Raw genomic sequence first — 15,040 nt, forward strand, 5'->3', positions numbered from 1 at the left:
GGACTTCAACTCCCAGAATCCCCCAGCCAGCGTTGCTGGCTGGGGGATTCTGGGAGTTGAAGTCCACCCATCTTCAAGCTTCCAAGGTTGAGAAACACTGTTTTAAAAGAAGGGGGTATTGGTGGCCCAGACCTGTTCTTGCAAATCAAGATGATGCTGGAATCTTTGCTTCCACTTGCATTTGTGGCCGCCGTTGCATTTGATTTGAAACTTTTTAAATGTAAAAAGGTGAGAGGGCAGGGACCTAGAGGGAGAGACTCATGTTGGTGTCCAGAAGCATTGCACTGGAGGTGGGCTTCACTAGCAGCAACAAAAGATACATGGAGTCACCAGTCCCATTGCAAAGTCTTAAATCTTTCATGTCAAACAGCAGAAAGTCTTGGCTTGACCATGAGGCTCAGACAGCTGGTTTAGGATTTTGAAAAATGATATAAAATGTTTCTATACTACTGTGTTTTTCTTGCCAGAGAGTGTATCTGGGATTTACCACTTCAACTATACAATAAGTAAGATACAAATGTGCCTCCAAATACTGTTTGCTGGGAAACATCAGGCTTACTTATCTCATAGTGGTTTATGCAGTTTTTCCACTATTGGAAAAGGCAGATGATGTCTGTTAGGAAATTTCCCATTGGATCTGGAATGCTGTGAATTCTTGGGTCATGGATCATAAACTCATTATACAAGGTGGGAAGTAGTATTTGCAAACACTTAAGAATCATCCAAAAGTTTCACTAAAATTTAAATCATTTATTTAAACCAGAGTATTTTTGCTGTGCATTGTATATGTCTTGAAATATCTGACGGTATACTGTTGCAATGACAACGCTTGTCTGTTGTGTTCTATTCCTTCTGTAGAGTTCAATATGTACAACTAATCCAGCACAGCTATATTTCTGTGTATGGAAAGTATGGTCTGCCACTGCATTAATTTCCTTCCCTATCATTTACCTAATAATGTCTTACTTTTTACAAAAAGTAAACAAAGGTGAAGGGCATAGGGAGGGACCTTGAAGGACAGTAGGAAGAGCCACTGTTGAGGCAAAAATGAAACAAATGTGGCATATCCCATTCCAATAAATAAATAAAATTATAAATGTATTTGAGCAAACATCTCAAATGGAATTCTTTCTAATTCACATAAAGGATAAAGTGAGGAATGGGGGAAGCACATTTGGACTTGAAAGATTATGATACTTATAAGGGTTACAATAAAGATAATTAGCTCTGTATGGCATTGGTTTCTTAGTCTGATCTACCTTATAAGTAGTTCATGAAATCATCAGATCATAAAATACATGCACATGATGTAAGATTTATATATTCCCTTAAAACAGCAATTAAAATAAATTGCAACAAATAAAATCTATAAAAGCATGTTGTTATTTCTTTAAAATGTAGACAGTAAGAAGGGTAGTTTTGAAAGAGAGGGAAGTTATTCCTTACCAAAGCAGTGAGAAGTAAAAAGACTTAAGTCTAAACAAAGGAAGAATGTGAAAATGTCTTTTGGCAGGTTTCATGCTTTGATATCTTGCTCTGTGATAAGCAAAGAATATGCACCTGAATCTCTTTCAATTGAAGATCCTGGGAAGGAAAGAAGTTTCAAAGGAAGTTTACCAAGATGTGCAGACTTTTTCTTCTCCTAGGTATGGCAGTTGGTATGATGGGGGTTGAGATGAGCCATTTGATATGGGAAATGCACCAGGCTAGAAACCTGGAGTTTGTAGTTCTTGTTCTACATTAAGCCTAAAGCAGCTGGTAGCCTTGGGTCAGTCCTAGGAAGCAGGCAATGACAAGCCACTTCTGAAATTTTGCCAAAAATACTGCAGGGACTAGTCCAGGAAGTCAGCAGAAGGCACCCCAAAAAAAGTTTAGATGTTACTTCTCAAATAGAGATTTTAGTGCAATCCTATGTGTATTTGCTCTGGTCAGTTTCTGCTGTGTTTCTAAGTGTCGCTTCCTAAAAGTGTATCTGGAATTTGCTCCTGAGAGTGATACTCAGCCATTTAGATGCTGTTAAAGGGGAATTGGAAAAGTTGAGGGACAACTAGACTATCAGCTGCTATTAATCTTGATGACTGTTTAACTGCCTGGTCTCAAAAGGCCTTTAAATACAGCTACCAGAGAATAATAATAGGAAAAACAGATCATATTTGCTTCTGAGTTCTGAATACATTTGTCTATTGGATATGACAGGGAACACATTCTATGGTGCTCAGTCATCACGACATGGTGCAGGGCTGAATGGATACGGCTTTTTTAGAATTGGGATTTTTCTAATGCAAATCGGTATTTATCTCAATTTATTTTATAGGGCAACTGGATTTTAAATTAAATTTTAAAAAATCCTGTGCAATTGTCCTGTGTTGTGGGCCACCAGCGGCCAGCAAGCTGGCAGCAGAGTCAGACAGTGAGGAGGTTGGGGAGGAATTTGGGCTAATCCTGGGGGCTGGGGAAAGCTCAAATGAGGGCTTTGCATAGGAGGCAGAGATGGGGCCAAGGACATCTGATAGTTATGTGCAGCCTCCAGAGTCTGACAGTAGCAAGGCAGAACAACAGTGGGAGCCTGTTCCCAGTGTGCAGATGTGCAGAGCTGCCAGAAGACGAGAACAATTAAGAAAACAGGGTTGACTTGGGAGTAAGGCTTGGAGATGATTGGCCTCTCCCATAAGACATAAAAGAGAAGCGAATGGGACGTGAGTTTTTGCAGGAAGCAATTAGTTCATCTGGCTGATTCAAGATTTGAAAATTCTGTTCATGACTCTGTGCCAAGTTTGGCCTTGCCCTGTGCCTGGAAATTAGCTCTCTGGCAGTGTTCCATGTGAGATAGGTGGGTGTTGGTAACCTTCCTCTGAAAGACTGTTTATCAAGCCTTGCGGACTGTAAATGAAAGTAATTTACAGTCGTATAAATAAGAGGTTTTGCAGGACTAAGATTGTGCTTTAAACTTTCTAAGGAAGCCTAGGTCAAAACATCCTGTACCTTTCATAATCTTCCTCCCCCCAACATATATGCATGTGAAACAGTATACGTGTGCCAGAAGTCCCAAAACAGGTTGAGGCTAGATTAAAAATTAGTATTGAGTAATTGCAGATTGCATGATTATCTCCATTTTATCCCTATCAAAACCATCCTGTAAGGTTGGTTGGGTTGAGCAAGTGACTCTCCCAGTTATTCAATAAATTTCTAGGAGGGATTTAAGCCTAGATGTCTCCAATCTTGGTCCGAACAGCTTCAATCTCTACATCACACTGAATGAGAGCCCAGACATAGGCACGTCTTCAAACATCCTGACATACTTAGAAGAGAAAAAAAAAGAGCTTTCCTTATTATCCAGAAGAAAAGACAGCTCTGTAAAACAGTTGTAGCCTTACAGACAAAAACCTTTTCTTATTGTAAAGAAACATAGCATGCAAAAAACTATAACTGTAAAAAGTATGTCTCTATTGCTACAATTAAGTGCTTTCAGAGGCTTAAACACCTTATTTTGCTTATCTGGTCAGTCTATTTCTATTTGGATTCCTTGGAAAATTGGGAGTAAAGCATTTATTTTTATCAGACTAAAAAAACTATTTGAACTAAGTAAAATAGATGGGCTAATGATGACATGAAGTAAGTGAGGCTAGTTTTAAAGACTATTAATAGGTACAGTTCAATTAAGATATAACCACTAAACCAGGGGTGAAATCCAGCAGGTTCTGACAGGTTCTGAAGAACCGGTAGTGGAAATTTTGAGCAGTTCGGAGAACCAGCAATTACCACCTCTGGCTGGCCCCCGAGTTGGATGGGAATGGAGATTTTACAATATCCTTCCCCTGCCACGCCCACCAAGCCATGCCCACAGAACCGGTAGTAAAAAAATTTGGATCTCACCACTGCACTAAACTAACTAGGAATTGGAAACCCTAACACAAATTTCATCAGCAATAACATGCTTTTTTAGTGGCTAGCCTGCTGCTTGAACAATTCAAGTATTGGTTTACTTATAAAGCATAACAAAATTTAGGATATAGTGTCTAAAGGATTACCTACAAACTAGTTTGATGGCTGATCTTCAGCTGCCTTCATCTTCTGAAATTTTAACTGGAACAAGTGGCAGCACTCATGCTATCTCTGACAGTTTTACATGTATGCCATGCTAAACGTATATATAGTGCTAAAAACCAGATTCAAGAAGACTTTTTAATTGTTCATAAATCTGCATAGGTTTCACCATTTCATATTTTGTTCTTGCAAAAATAAAAAGCTGTGGTGCTAATTAACAGATGTACAGAATAACCTTGAGTTGTCTTCTCAAATTAACATTAATCCAAAAGGCTAAAATGTGGGCAATATAAAGTAAGCAATTCTGCATGTACCATAATTTTTTGGGACACATATCATTTCTTGTACTTATTTGGGTTGATTTCATAGTTGGTGATTACCCAGTTACCAAAATACATCTTGTTACAAGACTGAGGTTCCATGGATCAAGAAAGTCCCAAAGGACTTTAAAGGGTTACCATAGCAACTCAATTGTCATGATTTCAAGCCCATTCAGCTCAGTAGCTTCTGAGGGAAAAAAGTAACCAAAATCCAGCTTTTAAAAGAATATGATTATCAAAAGTTAGATAAAATTCAAGACACTATTGGAAAACTTTCCTATTATTTTTCTTGCCGTATATTTAAAAGAAACTAATTTAAGCCACACAGTAATGCGGTGTACAATTTTAATAAGCATTTCTTATTAAAAGCTTGATAATGTTCAAATATACAGAGAAAAGCTATTTATATAGCTACATACACATTTTGAGTCAATGACTACAACATTAATCATTCTAGCTTTCCCCTTGGTATTAGAGTAACAACAAAGTATTGTTTGTGTACATGTGTGTGTGTACACACACACACACGCTATTGTATAGGCCTTATGAATTTTTGTAATGTATTTTGCTGTGACTGTTGTAAAACAATTGTGTTATATACAGAGCTATACATATAACATAGGGATATGCTAGATATACACAGGTTATATATAACAATATTTTACAATATACACAGCCTTTCCTAAAAGGGCTTCGGAGAATATTACCTTTATTATGCCTCAACTCTTCTGTGAGGTAGGTAGCATTTTTTAAATTACAGAATGCAAGAGGCTCAGACATTATGAAACTTGCTATAAGCCAAGTAGCAAATTCAAAAACAGAACCTGAATTCTATGCCAAACATGAAAAACTTCATCCTTATCCTTAAAAGGGCTGTCATTCAGAAAGAATGATTTCATCAAAATGTGCAAGGGGAAAAAAATGAAGCACCTGCTATTTAATTTTTTTAAAATTGAGTAAGCCTGGCACAGTCAGCTCTTAAGAGAACAGTCTTCAGTCTTTATTTAAAAGAGGTTACAGTTAGGATTTACACTGCTAGAGTGCCTGCCAAATCAATAGATACTCTACAGAAGCAGGTTGTTATTTTCAAGCTAAGGCAGAAAGAGGCGTGAAAGTTGTTGGCATAGAGAAAGAGAAGAGGTGGTCCATTTTGGCAGAAATTCAGGCAAGTTCTTAATGATGTGCAATTTACACCCCCCCCCCCGCCAAAACCCCACAGACAAAAAGAGTTAACAAATTATAAGGAATTCCTGACTATGAGATGGTAAGCGTAAAATAACAAAGAATCTTCCCCTTTCCTACAATACGTTAGTGTTCAACTAAGTAGGATCTTAATATACTGAAATGTTATGCACTAAAATGCTTTAATAAAAATAGCATTTTGTATGTGCACCACAATGCATTTGGCAAACGTTTTTGTGCTGAGTAAGCAATCTCTGATGAAAGATTATACTTTGTTGGATCAGGCCATCTTTAACTTTTCTGCTAACTGTAAAATGCAGACTGAACTGCTTCTATTTTAACTGAAGAGGAAGAGTAGTTCTATTCACTTACAAATAACTTAATAGATAACTGTGGTGTGCAGTAGCAACTAAAATATACAGGTCACATAAATAAAAACTATTTTTTTCAGTATGACTGTAATTTATTAAAAACTGTAACAAGATACTTAAAAAAGGCTAGATACAAAAGTAGTTAAGCTGCTCACGAACATTAAATTTTTTTTTCAAAATGTACCTTCAAATAATCATGATCTTATAAACATTTTACAGTTACCAGGTAGTGCCCAGGCTGAAAATTTAACCAGCTTGAGACACAGCAGAACAAGTGTCTGGATTTGAGCTGGAGGTATAAGCCTCCTAACTGACTGCTCAAAGAAAGAGGGATACAAAATGTTGATTGTAAACGATTAAATACTGTGCATTGGCTTCCTTCTTACGTACAAAAAGAATCTCACTAAGGTTATACAGACTACATGCAAAACATTAATGGTGGTATTTATTGTGCCAGAGTCCAGTGCAAGCAGACAAAATTGCAATGGCAGTGGTTTTTGTAAGCAAACGTGAATGATTTCAACTCTTAGCTCTAACTGGCAAGAACTTTTTACAAGTTCAATATACATGATGCACAACTGCAGCCAACCACAAACTTAAACACCATTTTTCTTTAAAAAAAAAAAAGTTAAAATAAACCACAGGACATACTTCATCTTTTATTTTGAAATTTCCTATTCCCTCTATACAAGCACCTTTGCTGAAACACTTTCCAGAAAGGCAGCAGTGAATTTTTTTTTAAGAACATTTGACATATTTCCACCCCTTTTGCAAAAAGTTAAATCACAGTGTAATTTATATTGTTCTGCTGTCATCTTTGGCTGGATTTGACCAAGAAGTTAATGACTAGCAAATGATCACAATCTAACATCGCCAGTGCTTCTTCAGCCCTTAGGTTGCCAACTTTGTTTGGGAATGTTGCATTTTATCATTGCAGTACCAGCAACAGGAGGGGGCATGACAGCATTAACTTTCATAAACTTTTATGGACAAATGGAAACTCTACAAAAAATCTAGCTAGTAATAATTATACAGCAATACACACTTTTTTTTAATAGTCTACACAAAACCAAAATTTTTGGTCTTAATGGCGAGTAGTAACTTCTGTTTAAGAATCTGTTTAGAAGAATAAAGTGGAACATAAAGGCGCGATATACATGTGTTTGCTGTAGGAAGGTGTTGATCATCTGGTGGTCTTATTGTGATGGATGGCATAGGCTGAAATCCTTCTTCACTAGCAGGTAATGATGGGCTAGATGTCCAAAAGTAAACCTAAGGGCCATTTAAAAAAATGTGTTAATCCTTCACTAAATAAATTCATACCCAATTTTGATATTAATCATTCCATATCCTGTAACAAATATAAATGGATAGTATCTTGCAAACAACACATATTTTTATATGAACAATTTTTCACCTATCTCACTTTCTGTTAATATTTCTGTTCTAACCCCAAGATCTGAATACAGTGACATTAAAATGAACACCTACCAATTTCTTAACATATTTAATTTTAACAAAGATTTGTGTCAAATCGCTTGTCTTAAAAACCCTTTACTGGTAAACATTCAAGTAATAAGGGTAATATTCAGGTGAAAATGCCTTATATGTGCTGAATGTCCTTTTCCACCTGTTGTACTTTTTTATGTTGATTAGAGGTTTCCATAATTTAAGTTAAATGTACTTAACTGGAACTATAGGAACATTACAGTCTTAGGAAGGAGACCCATCATTTCATTAATGTTCCTTAGGATCTGATTCTTAACATTACTTTTGATTTCCACAAATAAGGGAATTTGTATTCATATGGTGAATGCATAACATTCTAGCAAATTTACTGCCCCACTGTACTATTATTTTTTGTGAGCAACAACTAATCTCTAGAGACCTGGCCTGGACAAAAGTGGGAAGCAAAACATCTACGTTCTAAATATTTTCAAGGATTAGATATTTGTCATTTACATTTTTTTCACTTTCCATGGAAAGTTCTATGTCATATCTCAAATAGCTATTCAAAATCCCTCACTTTCAAAAGTTTGCAATGTAATCTCAGGACTTTATATTAAAGAAATTCTAAACCCGAAGTATATGGGATATAAGCCAACATGAGAAAAAAATTGGACAATAATATATAAGTGTATGTTTTACAATAATATGTTAAAAAAACACATTTTTTAACTTTTCAAAGCATTAAAGGAATTTAACAATTAGATACTCAAAGGGTATGCTCCAAGGAAAAGAAATAATACTTACTAAATCTTGCCTTTCAGTCATACTCATCTTCTCTACTATGGACCAAAACCATCGTTTAAACTGCAGAAGTTTTTCAGCATTTTCTCCTATTCAAAATGAAATAAAAGAATATTAAAAGCAGATACCCCATAATATTACTTTCAAAAGTGAATTCATGGAAATACTTGAAATATAGTAATCGTGTATTAAATCCTACTGAAATAGTATGATTCAATAGCACTACTCTTTAGTTGGTCAGTAATACAATGTTCATTACAAATTACATTTTGCATTAAGCAAATGATCAAGTCTCAAATTTTCAAAAAATCCAAAAATCTTATACAACAGCTTATACAACATTGGATAACCCTTTATAACTTATAAAACATTTTATTTTTAATAAGTATGCAAAGAAGCTGATCATAATTTTATTATGGTGCAACCTATAATCAAAATATATTATACCTGACTCATCATTGAAAGAAGTAAAGCTGATTAGCATCTGCACATTAACTTCACCACATCCATTGACTAGAAGCCTGAAATCTTCTGCTGTCAAGTCTTCTAATGAATTCTTTGGGAGTACATCCAACAGACCCTTCCTCATTGCCTGAGAAAGCCACCAGAAATAGAATTTTAGCACTCAAAAGCACACTGCTGGGTTACAATGCAATTCAAGATTCCTTGCTGTGATACACAAGTCTTGCCATGTTCTTGTCACGAACTGCAGCAACACCTTCCCTGAATAATCCTTTGCTTCACATCATCCAGACCCAGAGGTAAAGTAGAGAGGTGTGTGTGTGTGATAACTGAAGTTAACTATTTTATGTTCTGGAATCAGGGACCAGCTGGAATTGTTCTAAGCCTCAAGAGAGCTACTCTGGGAAACTGGGCTCACAGAGAAGCAGAATATTAGTTATCACAAGTTTTAGTTCAGCTATCAAGGCCAATCAAATTTAACTGAGAATAAGTACATTTTTTTTCCAGAAACAGTATAGCAGAAAAATGAAGAATCAAATGGGAAATTGGCAGATTTGTTCACCCTTATTCATAACTGGATCAGGAGGAAGAACAGTATTTACTATGCTAATTCTAAATTTCACACAGATATACTGCTGAATACTAAGAGAAGTATTTCTGCGACAGATTTTCTGAATATTTTATGAAACGTGATATTTCATGGATGGCTTAAAAGTTTGTATCTATCCATTCAACACGATATTTCTTTACAGATTACAGAACAATACTAAGAAAAAGGGCATCATTTCACATCACTTACATGTAGAGGTTGTTCTGCAACTACTAACATTCTATGTTCTGCATATTTACGGACATATTCATACACATTTTGAGGAGTGACTGGTATATTTACACCGTTGGAAATAAGTTCAACCTAGAAAAACAATGAAACACAGAATTATTTTTAAAATATTATTAAAGGCTTTGTAACCATCACTTATTCACAACTCCCCTTAGTCTTGCTTACATTTGTCACTAAAATTACTGACGTATCTATTGATGTTAACATTAAAAGAGATTCTGAGGAAGTAACATTAACCACATTAATTTAGGCCTACCTGTCCTCCACCTTCCTCTTTGCACAGGTCTATCGCAAAAGCTAAGTCCATTGCTGCAAAAACTGCATCAGCATCTGTGCTTTGGGAAGCGAGGATGAGTTGCCGTAAACTCTCATACATAACCGGATCAAAAAAGGCAAAATCATGCCAGTTAACCTGAAAATAAAAAGTAATCATTCAACATTTACTCACGTTCCATTCTACAGGTAAGCTTATTGTTGGGATTTTTATAAGATTTTACAACTAATATTCTCATATCTATTTTAAGAATAATAGTGTATGAACATTTCCACTACCTGATCAAGAAGTTAAATAAATCACAATACAAAAACAAAAGTTAAAGACTATATGGGCATGGGTTAGTTCTCAGACTAATTGTTACATCTAGTTTGGGTTTATGACCAACTGAGCTTGTGACCCCCAGCAGACTAAAATTGGAATTCTACTTTGTTTTAAAAATAATGGCTTATTTTAGTTGTTCGATGAAATTTCTGCTCAGAAGATTATGAATGAAAAATTTAGGAGACAAGCTATAATGATCTACCAAAAAAAAAAAAATCACTTGATATCTTATTTGTAGTTCTGCATTATACCCAGAAAGGAGTTTTTTGAAATATTATTATCTTTATCCAGAAAAGTATCCAACATTAAGGAAGGGAACAAACATTTTAAATAGAAGGATGGAGGTCATGGGAGCAATGCCCTACATTTTTAGCTGAATACAAATTTCATCAAATAATGCAGCAGTCCTATGCTAAATCATTAAGGCTTACCTTTCTGCCAAGAAGAACTTTTATTACATGTCGATTTAATGTAATCGGACATAGTTCATTTTGCAGCAAGCACAACCCTAGAATTCTGAAAATCAGTAGAAAGCAGTTAATATTTTAAGAGCAATATCAAAATAGAAGTATTAAGAAACGAAAGAGTAATTATTATTAAATTTTAGTTGAAAATCCCAATCTTATTACATTTACTGTCATATATACATTCCGTATTGTTTTTGTCTCTGAAAGCAATTCACTCATCTAGAGGATATTTTACCTGCCAATATTTCTAAAGCAATTCAGTCTGGCTTCTGTATTTTTGCCTGGCCTCGGTGTATAAAAACCACGTTTTCCAGGTTGATAAAACAGTGGTGCGTTATCATCACCATCATCTGTATCATCTAATTCCATGTCCACGACGCTACGACTAGAACCATGTCGTTTTCTATTTTCCTTTTGAAAAGAAACACACAATAGAAATAAAAACAGTGTTTGTAACAACTGACTTCTTTAGTACTGAACTGTATATTCAAAATATGCCATTCAAAAAGGTGATTTAAACAAATGCTAATTTAATAATATACATCTATGTAGGTATCTAGCAAGTTTCTAAAATATGGGCTCTGCTTTAAGTTTTGTGTGTGTCAAATCTTCAAACAAATAAAAACTAAAAGGAATAGTCTAATTTCTTTCTAACAACTAGTTTCCAGATATGCAAAAAAAAAAAAAAAAAAGGTTTAGGCTTGTACTCTCTTATCAATTCAACATAAGGAAAGAACAAAGGAACAGTAATTTGTAAAGAGGTAGCATGCAAAACACTCTGAAATGAAACTAAGAAGAAAAATGTTGTCTGAATGAGTTCACTACATATTCAACCCAGAGACTATTTTTCATCTTAACACAGAAAACAGCTAATCTTATGCCACCTGTTTTCCTAGGTATAAGACTAAGATGAATAAATGAAACCATTGCTGGGCATGGAAACTTGTTACAAATACTCCTCATTTAGTGATCATGAATATGACAAGAAACTTGATAATTAAGCATTAACTAATTGAAATGTCAATTGTGCTTATAATTTTATTTCAGTTTTCCTTTGTTTTATAGATCTACAAAGGTTCTAAATGTGAGGACTGATCATCAAGTTAATTTTTCATCACTGCCCAAAATGTGAATGGTCCCTAAATGACGCAATCACTAAATGAGGACTAGCTGTATGATCAATTTCCATGACTAAATTGAGGCTGTAAGTTACAAGAGCAAGTTGCAATAATATGCTGCAATGTAGTCTCTCTTGTTCAGAACTCCAACTGCCATGGTGGCTTCATGGAATTTGAGAGATTCTTTTACAGTTGTTATTTAATTTGATGACTCTGGGAATTCATATGATTTCTGGTCTCGTGTATGTGAGTAAAAGAATCTTCTTGGTAAATGAATTTCTCTATTTTAGATATTTTAGACATCTTTAAACAGTAAATTAATAAAGGCATTGTCTACAGATGTTTCTTACTTGTACTTTATCAGAAGAATCCAACAAGCCAAGGTCTAGAATGCTGTCAGCTCCATTCTCCCTTTGAAAAGAATAAAAACCAATTACATTGAGCCAATATAATGTTTACAGATAGAGGATAGTAAAGCAGCAATCAGCAGAAACTGCACTATTCACATTCCTCTGTTGGATTTCAATGCATTACTTATCACACCTATAGTGCATTCTCCATTTCTTGCAGAAATTTTAAAGACCCCACTTGGAATCTCTGAAACAGATTGTGAACAAATGTTGCCCTTTCTGCACTTGTGTTACACACTGCACCCAAGTACATAACAAGAAGAGTTTGTGTCACAATATATATTACATCATTTTTGCATGCTGTGGATGCACCTTATGATAAAATAAAAGAGCCCCTTCCACTATCAAAAAGATCCAAAATTTTGTGTAATAGCAGATGTTGTGTCCAAAATTTGGGATGAATTTTCAGCCATTTGTTTATAGATATGGAGGAGGTAAGCTAGATACTTTGGCTTCTTTAGGAACTCAGAAGCTAATCATTACCATAGTTGAAATTCACATGCATATTTTAATTCTCATGAATATTAAATTACCTCCCATGTGCAATGATGAGCTCCATAGCCTCATCCACTCTTGCTCGAAGGGAATCTTCACTTGCTAGTAGCAAAAGCAGCTGTGCAGGTGACAATTCCAATAGCATGCCTGTAATCTTGCTTGCAAATGCCTAAAAAGATGTAGATTTATATTTATTTTCCAATGTTTTACACTTTTTCCCTCTACCTAATTATTATCCTAGATAGGCAGAAAAAAATCTGTCTGCTTCCCAATATGTTAAAATTATGGGTAGAGAAGCAGATGAAAAAAAGGATGGAATTTGGTTCCAGGAAATTTCTATTCCAGACATAGGAAGGGCAAATCCAGATAGTAAAATATAATTTATTCTGAATTCGAATAATATGGAAAATGTGGAAGGATTATTTTTCTGGGGTTTTTCCCAATCACAAAAAACAGCCCAATAAGCAAATTAATCTAACAGATTCAGACTCAGAACAAATTCTGTTCCAGCCTTGGATTTTTTTTCTAGTTATCTATCAATGCTTCTGTATTTAGGTTTGCTTGTTTCCAGTTTCAGCTTACAGCCATCCTTCTCAGCCTTTCTGATTTTTTGTTGCAGCAATAATTAAAACAATTCCCTTCAGATTTCCAACTGGAACCTTTTCCAAGGACGCAAGCCACAAACAGTCACAATGCTAATTAAAATCTACCAGTCTATTCTGTTCTTAAGATACAGCAATATTCACAAGTTCCATACTAACTCAGAAGTTTATTTTAATGGGAGGCTTTTTCAAACTTAATAGCCACTACCCTGGCATTCAGAAGAAAGGATGGCAGGTAGGTTGGTGTGGGAGTGATCTTGGGTAAGACTAGAATATTTTCTAAAAAAAGAAAAAAAAAATAATGCCCTCCCAAAGTAGAGAGACCCAGGCTCACAGGTTGCATTGCTTGTACACGGGGATAAAGTCTTTCACCCAAGGCCTGTCGATGTGCTGGAAGAGGATCAGGGTCATCACTAGGATTTCCTTCAGATGCAGGTCGAAAAGGTCTGGTGTCAATGGACAGCTGCCTCCTAAAATCCCTTTAAAACACACACACACAAACGTTCTTTATCAGAAATGATTGTTGTTCCCCATACAACCAAGGTATTGAATTGAAATTCTCTGAGCAAAATTTATATGTTAGGGGGACAACTTACCTGTCTCTGTCTCTTCGAGAACCAGTTCGCAACCCACTACTGTTTCTCCTCATTTCTCTCTCCCGCTCCCTTTCTCGATCTCTCTCCCCTCTGTTCCGTAATCTCTGCATTAAACCTGAAGAGACAATCAAGTTTGTACAGAGTTTTTCCTATAAGAATCATAACTAATACAAAGAATCATGAACTGTGAGATCTATCACTGAGGAAGAAGAATACAAAAATTAAGTTTGGAAGCTTTCTACAAAAGATTTAAGAACTGATGCAATAACACTTTTTCCATTCAATTTTACCTCACCATTCTAAGCAACATTTTAGAAGATTTTTATCCTAGTTCAAAAAATATAATATACTGCAGGAGAAAATGTGAAGATATGCCAACCTTATTTGTGACTCCTTCCTTGCTTCAAAGTGTCATTGGCTCTCAAGGCCTTTACAATGTAGTTAGTCCTCAACTTATGACCACAACTGGGGCCAGAATTTCTGTTGCTAAGCAAGGTTAAGTTAATCATGCCCAATTTTACAACCTTTTTCGCCATGGTTGTTAACCAATCACTGCAGTTGTTAAGTGAATCGTGTTTTTGTTATACGAATCTGGCTTTTCCCATTGACTTTGTCTCTGGGAAGCCAGCTGGGAAGGTCACAAATGGCAATCACACAGCGCTGGGATGCTGCAACTGTTGCAACTACATGCCAGTTGCCAAGCACCCAAATTTTTATTATGTGACTGTGACGATGCTGTGACAGTTAAAATGTGAGGACTGGCTACATTTTCCAATGCCACTCTAACTTCAAACAATTTCTAAATGAATGGTAGGCCCGAGTACTATAGAATATATTCTATAGAAATATAGAATACGTATATTTTCCTACGTAAGATTGTTTCTTTTTCCTTATTCTTCCTTTGGTATTTCTTCTATGCTGAATTTGGTATTTCTTCTATGCTGAATGTTATTAATAAACCTCTTAGCAGCAGAGGGGTGCCCCTTTTATTCCAAAACAATACGCATGAAATATGGGGAAATTCTGACAATTTCTTCCTATTTTCTATATTTAGTAACTTTCTTTTCGCACCGATTGTGCAGAAAACTGCATTCTATTCTATTGTTCTATGTGTGCACATAGAACAATTGTATCAAGGGTGCGGAACAATATTGCTACACAATTTAGACCCTTAATTTGACCATTAAAAACATCTTACTAGACTACAGCATAACCTTTTGTCCTTCTCTTTGCCAAATGCATACATCTTAAATAACATACAAAACATATTATTTGGGATACCTA

At 35.4% G+C, this 15,040-nt stretch overlaps 1 protein-coding gene across 17 annotated transcripts in view; it reads right to left on the bottom strand.

Moving 5' to 3' along the window:
* Window positions 1-4,695: 4,695 nt before the first annotated feature.
* The window catches only part of UBR5 (ubiquitin protein ligase E3 component n-recognin 5), an 80,268-nt gene continuing 69,923 nt past the window's right edge, over window positions 4,696-15,040 (bottom strand). For all 17 annotated transcript variants that reach the window (XM_087890812.1, XM_034422132.3, XM_087890813.1 and 14 more), the window contains 11 exons: window positions 13,757-13,871; window positions 13,495-13,639; window positions 12,597-12,727; window positions 12,004-12,064; window positions 10,771-10,946; window positions 10,500-10,584; window positions 9,727-9,882; window positions 9,429-9,542; window positions 8,615-8,759; window positions 8,171-8,256; window positions 4,696-7,189 (listed from right to left, as the gene is read on the bottom strand). In XM_087890812.1, coding sequence (XP_087746938.1) covers window positions 6,977-7,189; window positions 8,171-8,256; window positions 8,615-8,759; window positions 9,429-9,542; window positions 9,727-9,882; window positions 10,500-10,584; window positions 10,771-10,946; window positions 12,004-12,064; window positions 12,597-12,727; window positions 13,495-13,639; window positions 13,757-13,871 — 1,427 coding nt within the window. In that variant the 3' untranslated portion in view covers window positions 4,696-6,976. The remainder of the gene's footprint in view (window positions 7,190-8,170; window positions 8,257-8,614; window positions 8,760-9,428; window positions 9,543-9,726; window positions 9,883-10,499; window positions 10,585-10,770; window positions 10,947-12,003; window positions 12,065-12,596; window positions 12,728-13,494; window positions 13,640-13,756; window positions 13,872-15,040) is intronic.

Source organism: Pantherophis guttatus, chromosome 3, assembly GCF_059756535.1.
Source record: "Pantherophis guttatus breed Tessera chromosome 3, ASM5975653v1, whole genome shotgun sequence".
NCBI lineage: Eukaryota > Metazoa > Chordata > Lepidosauria > Squamata > Colubridae > Pantherophis > Pantherophis guttatus.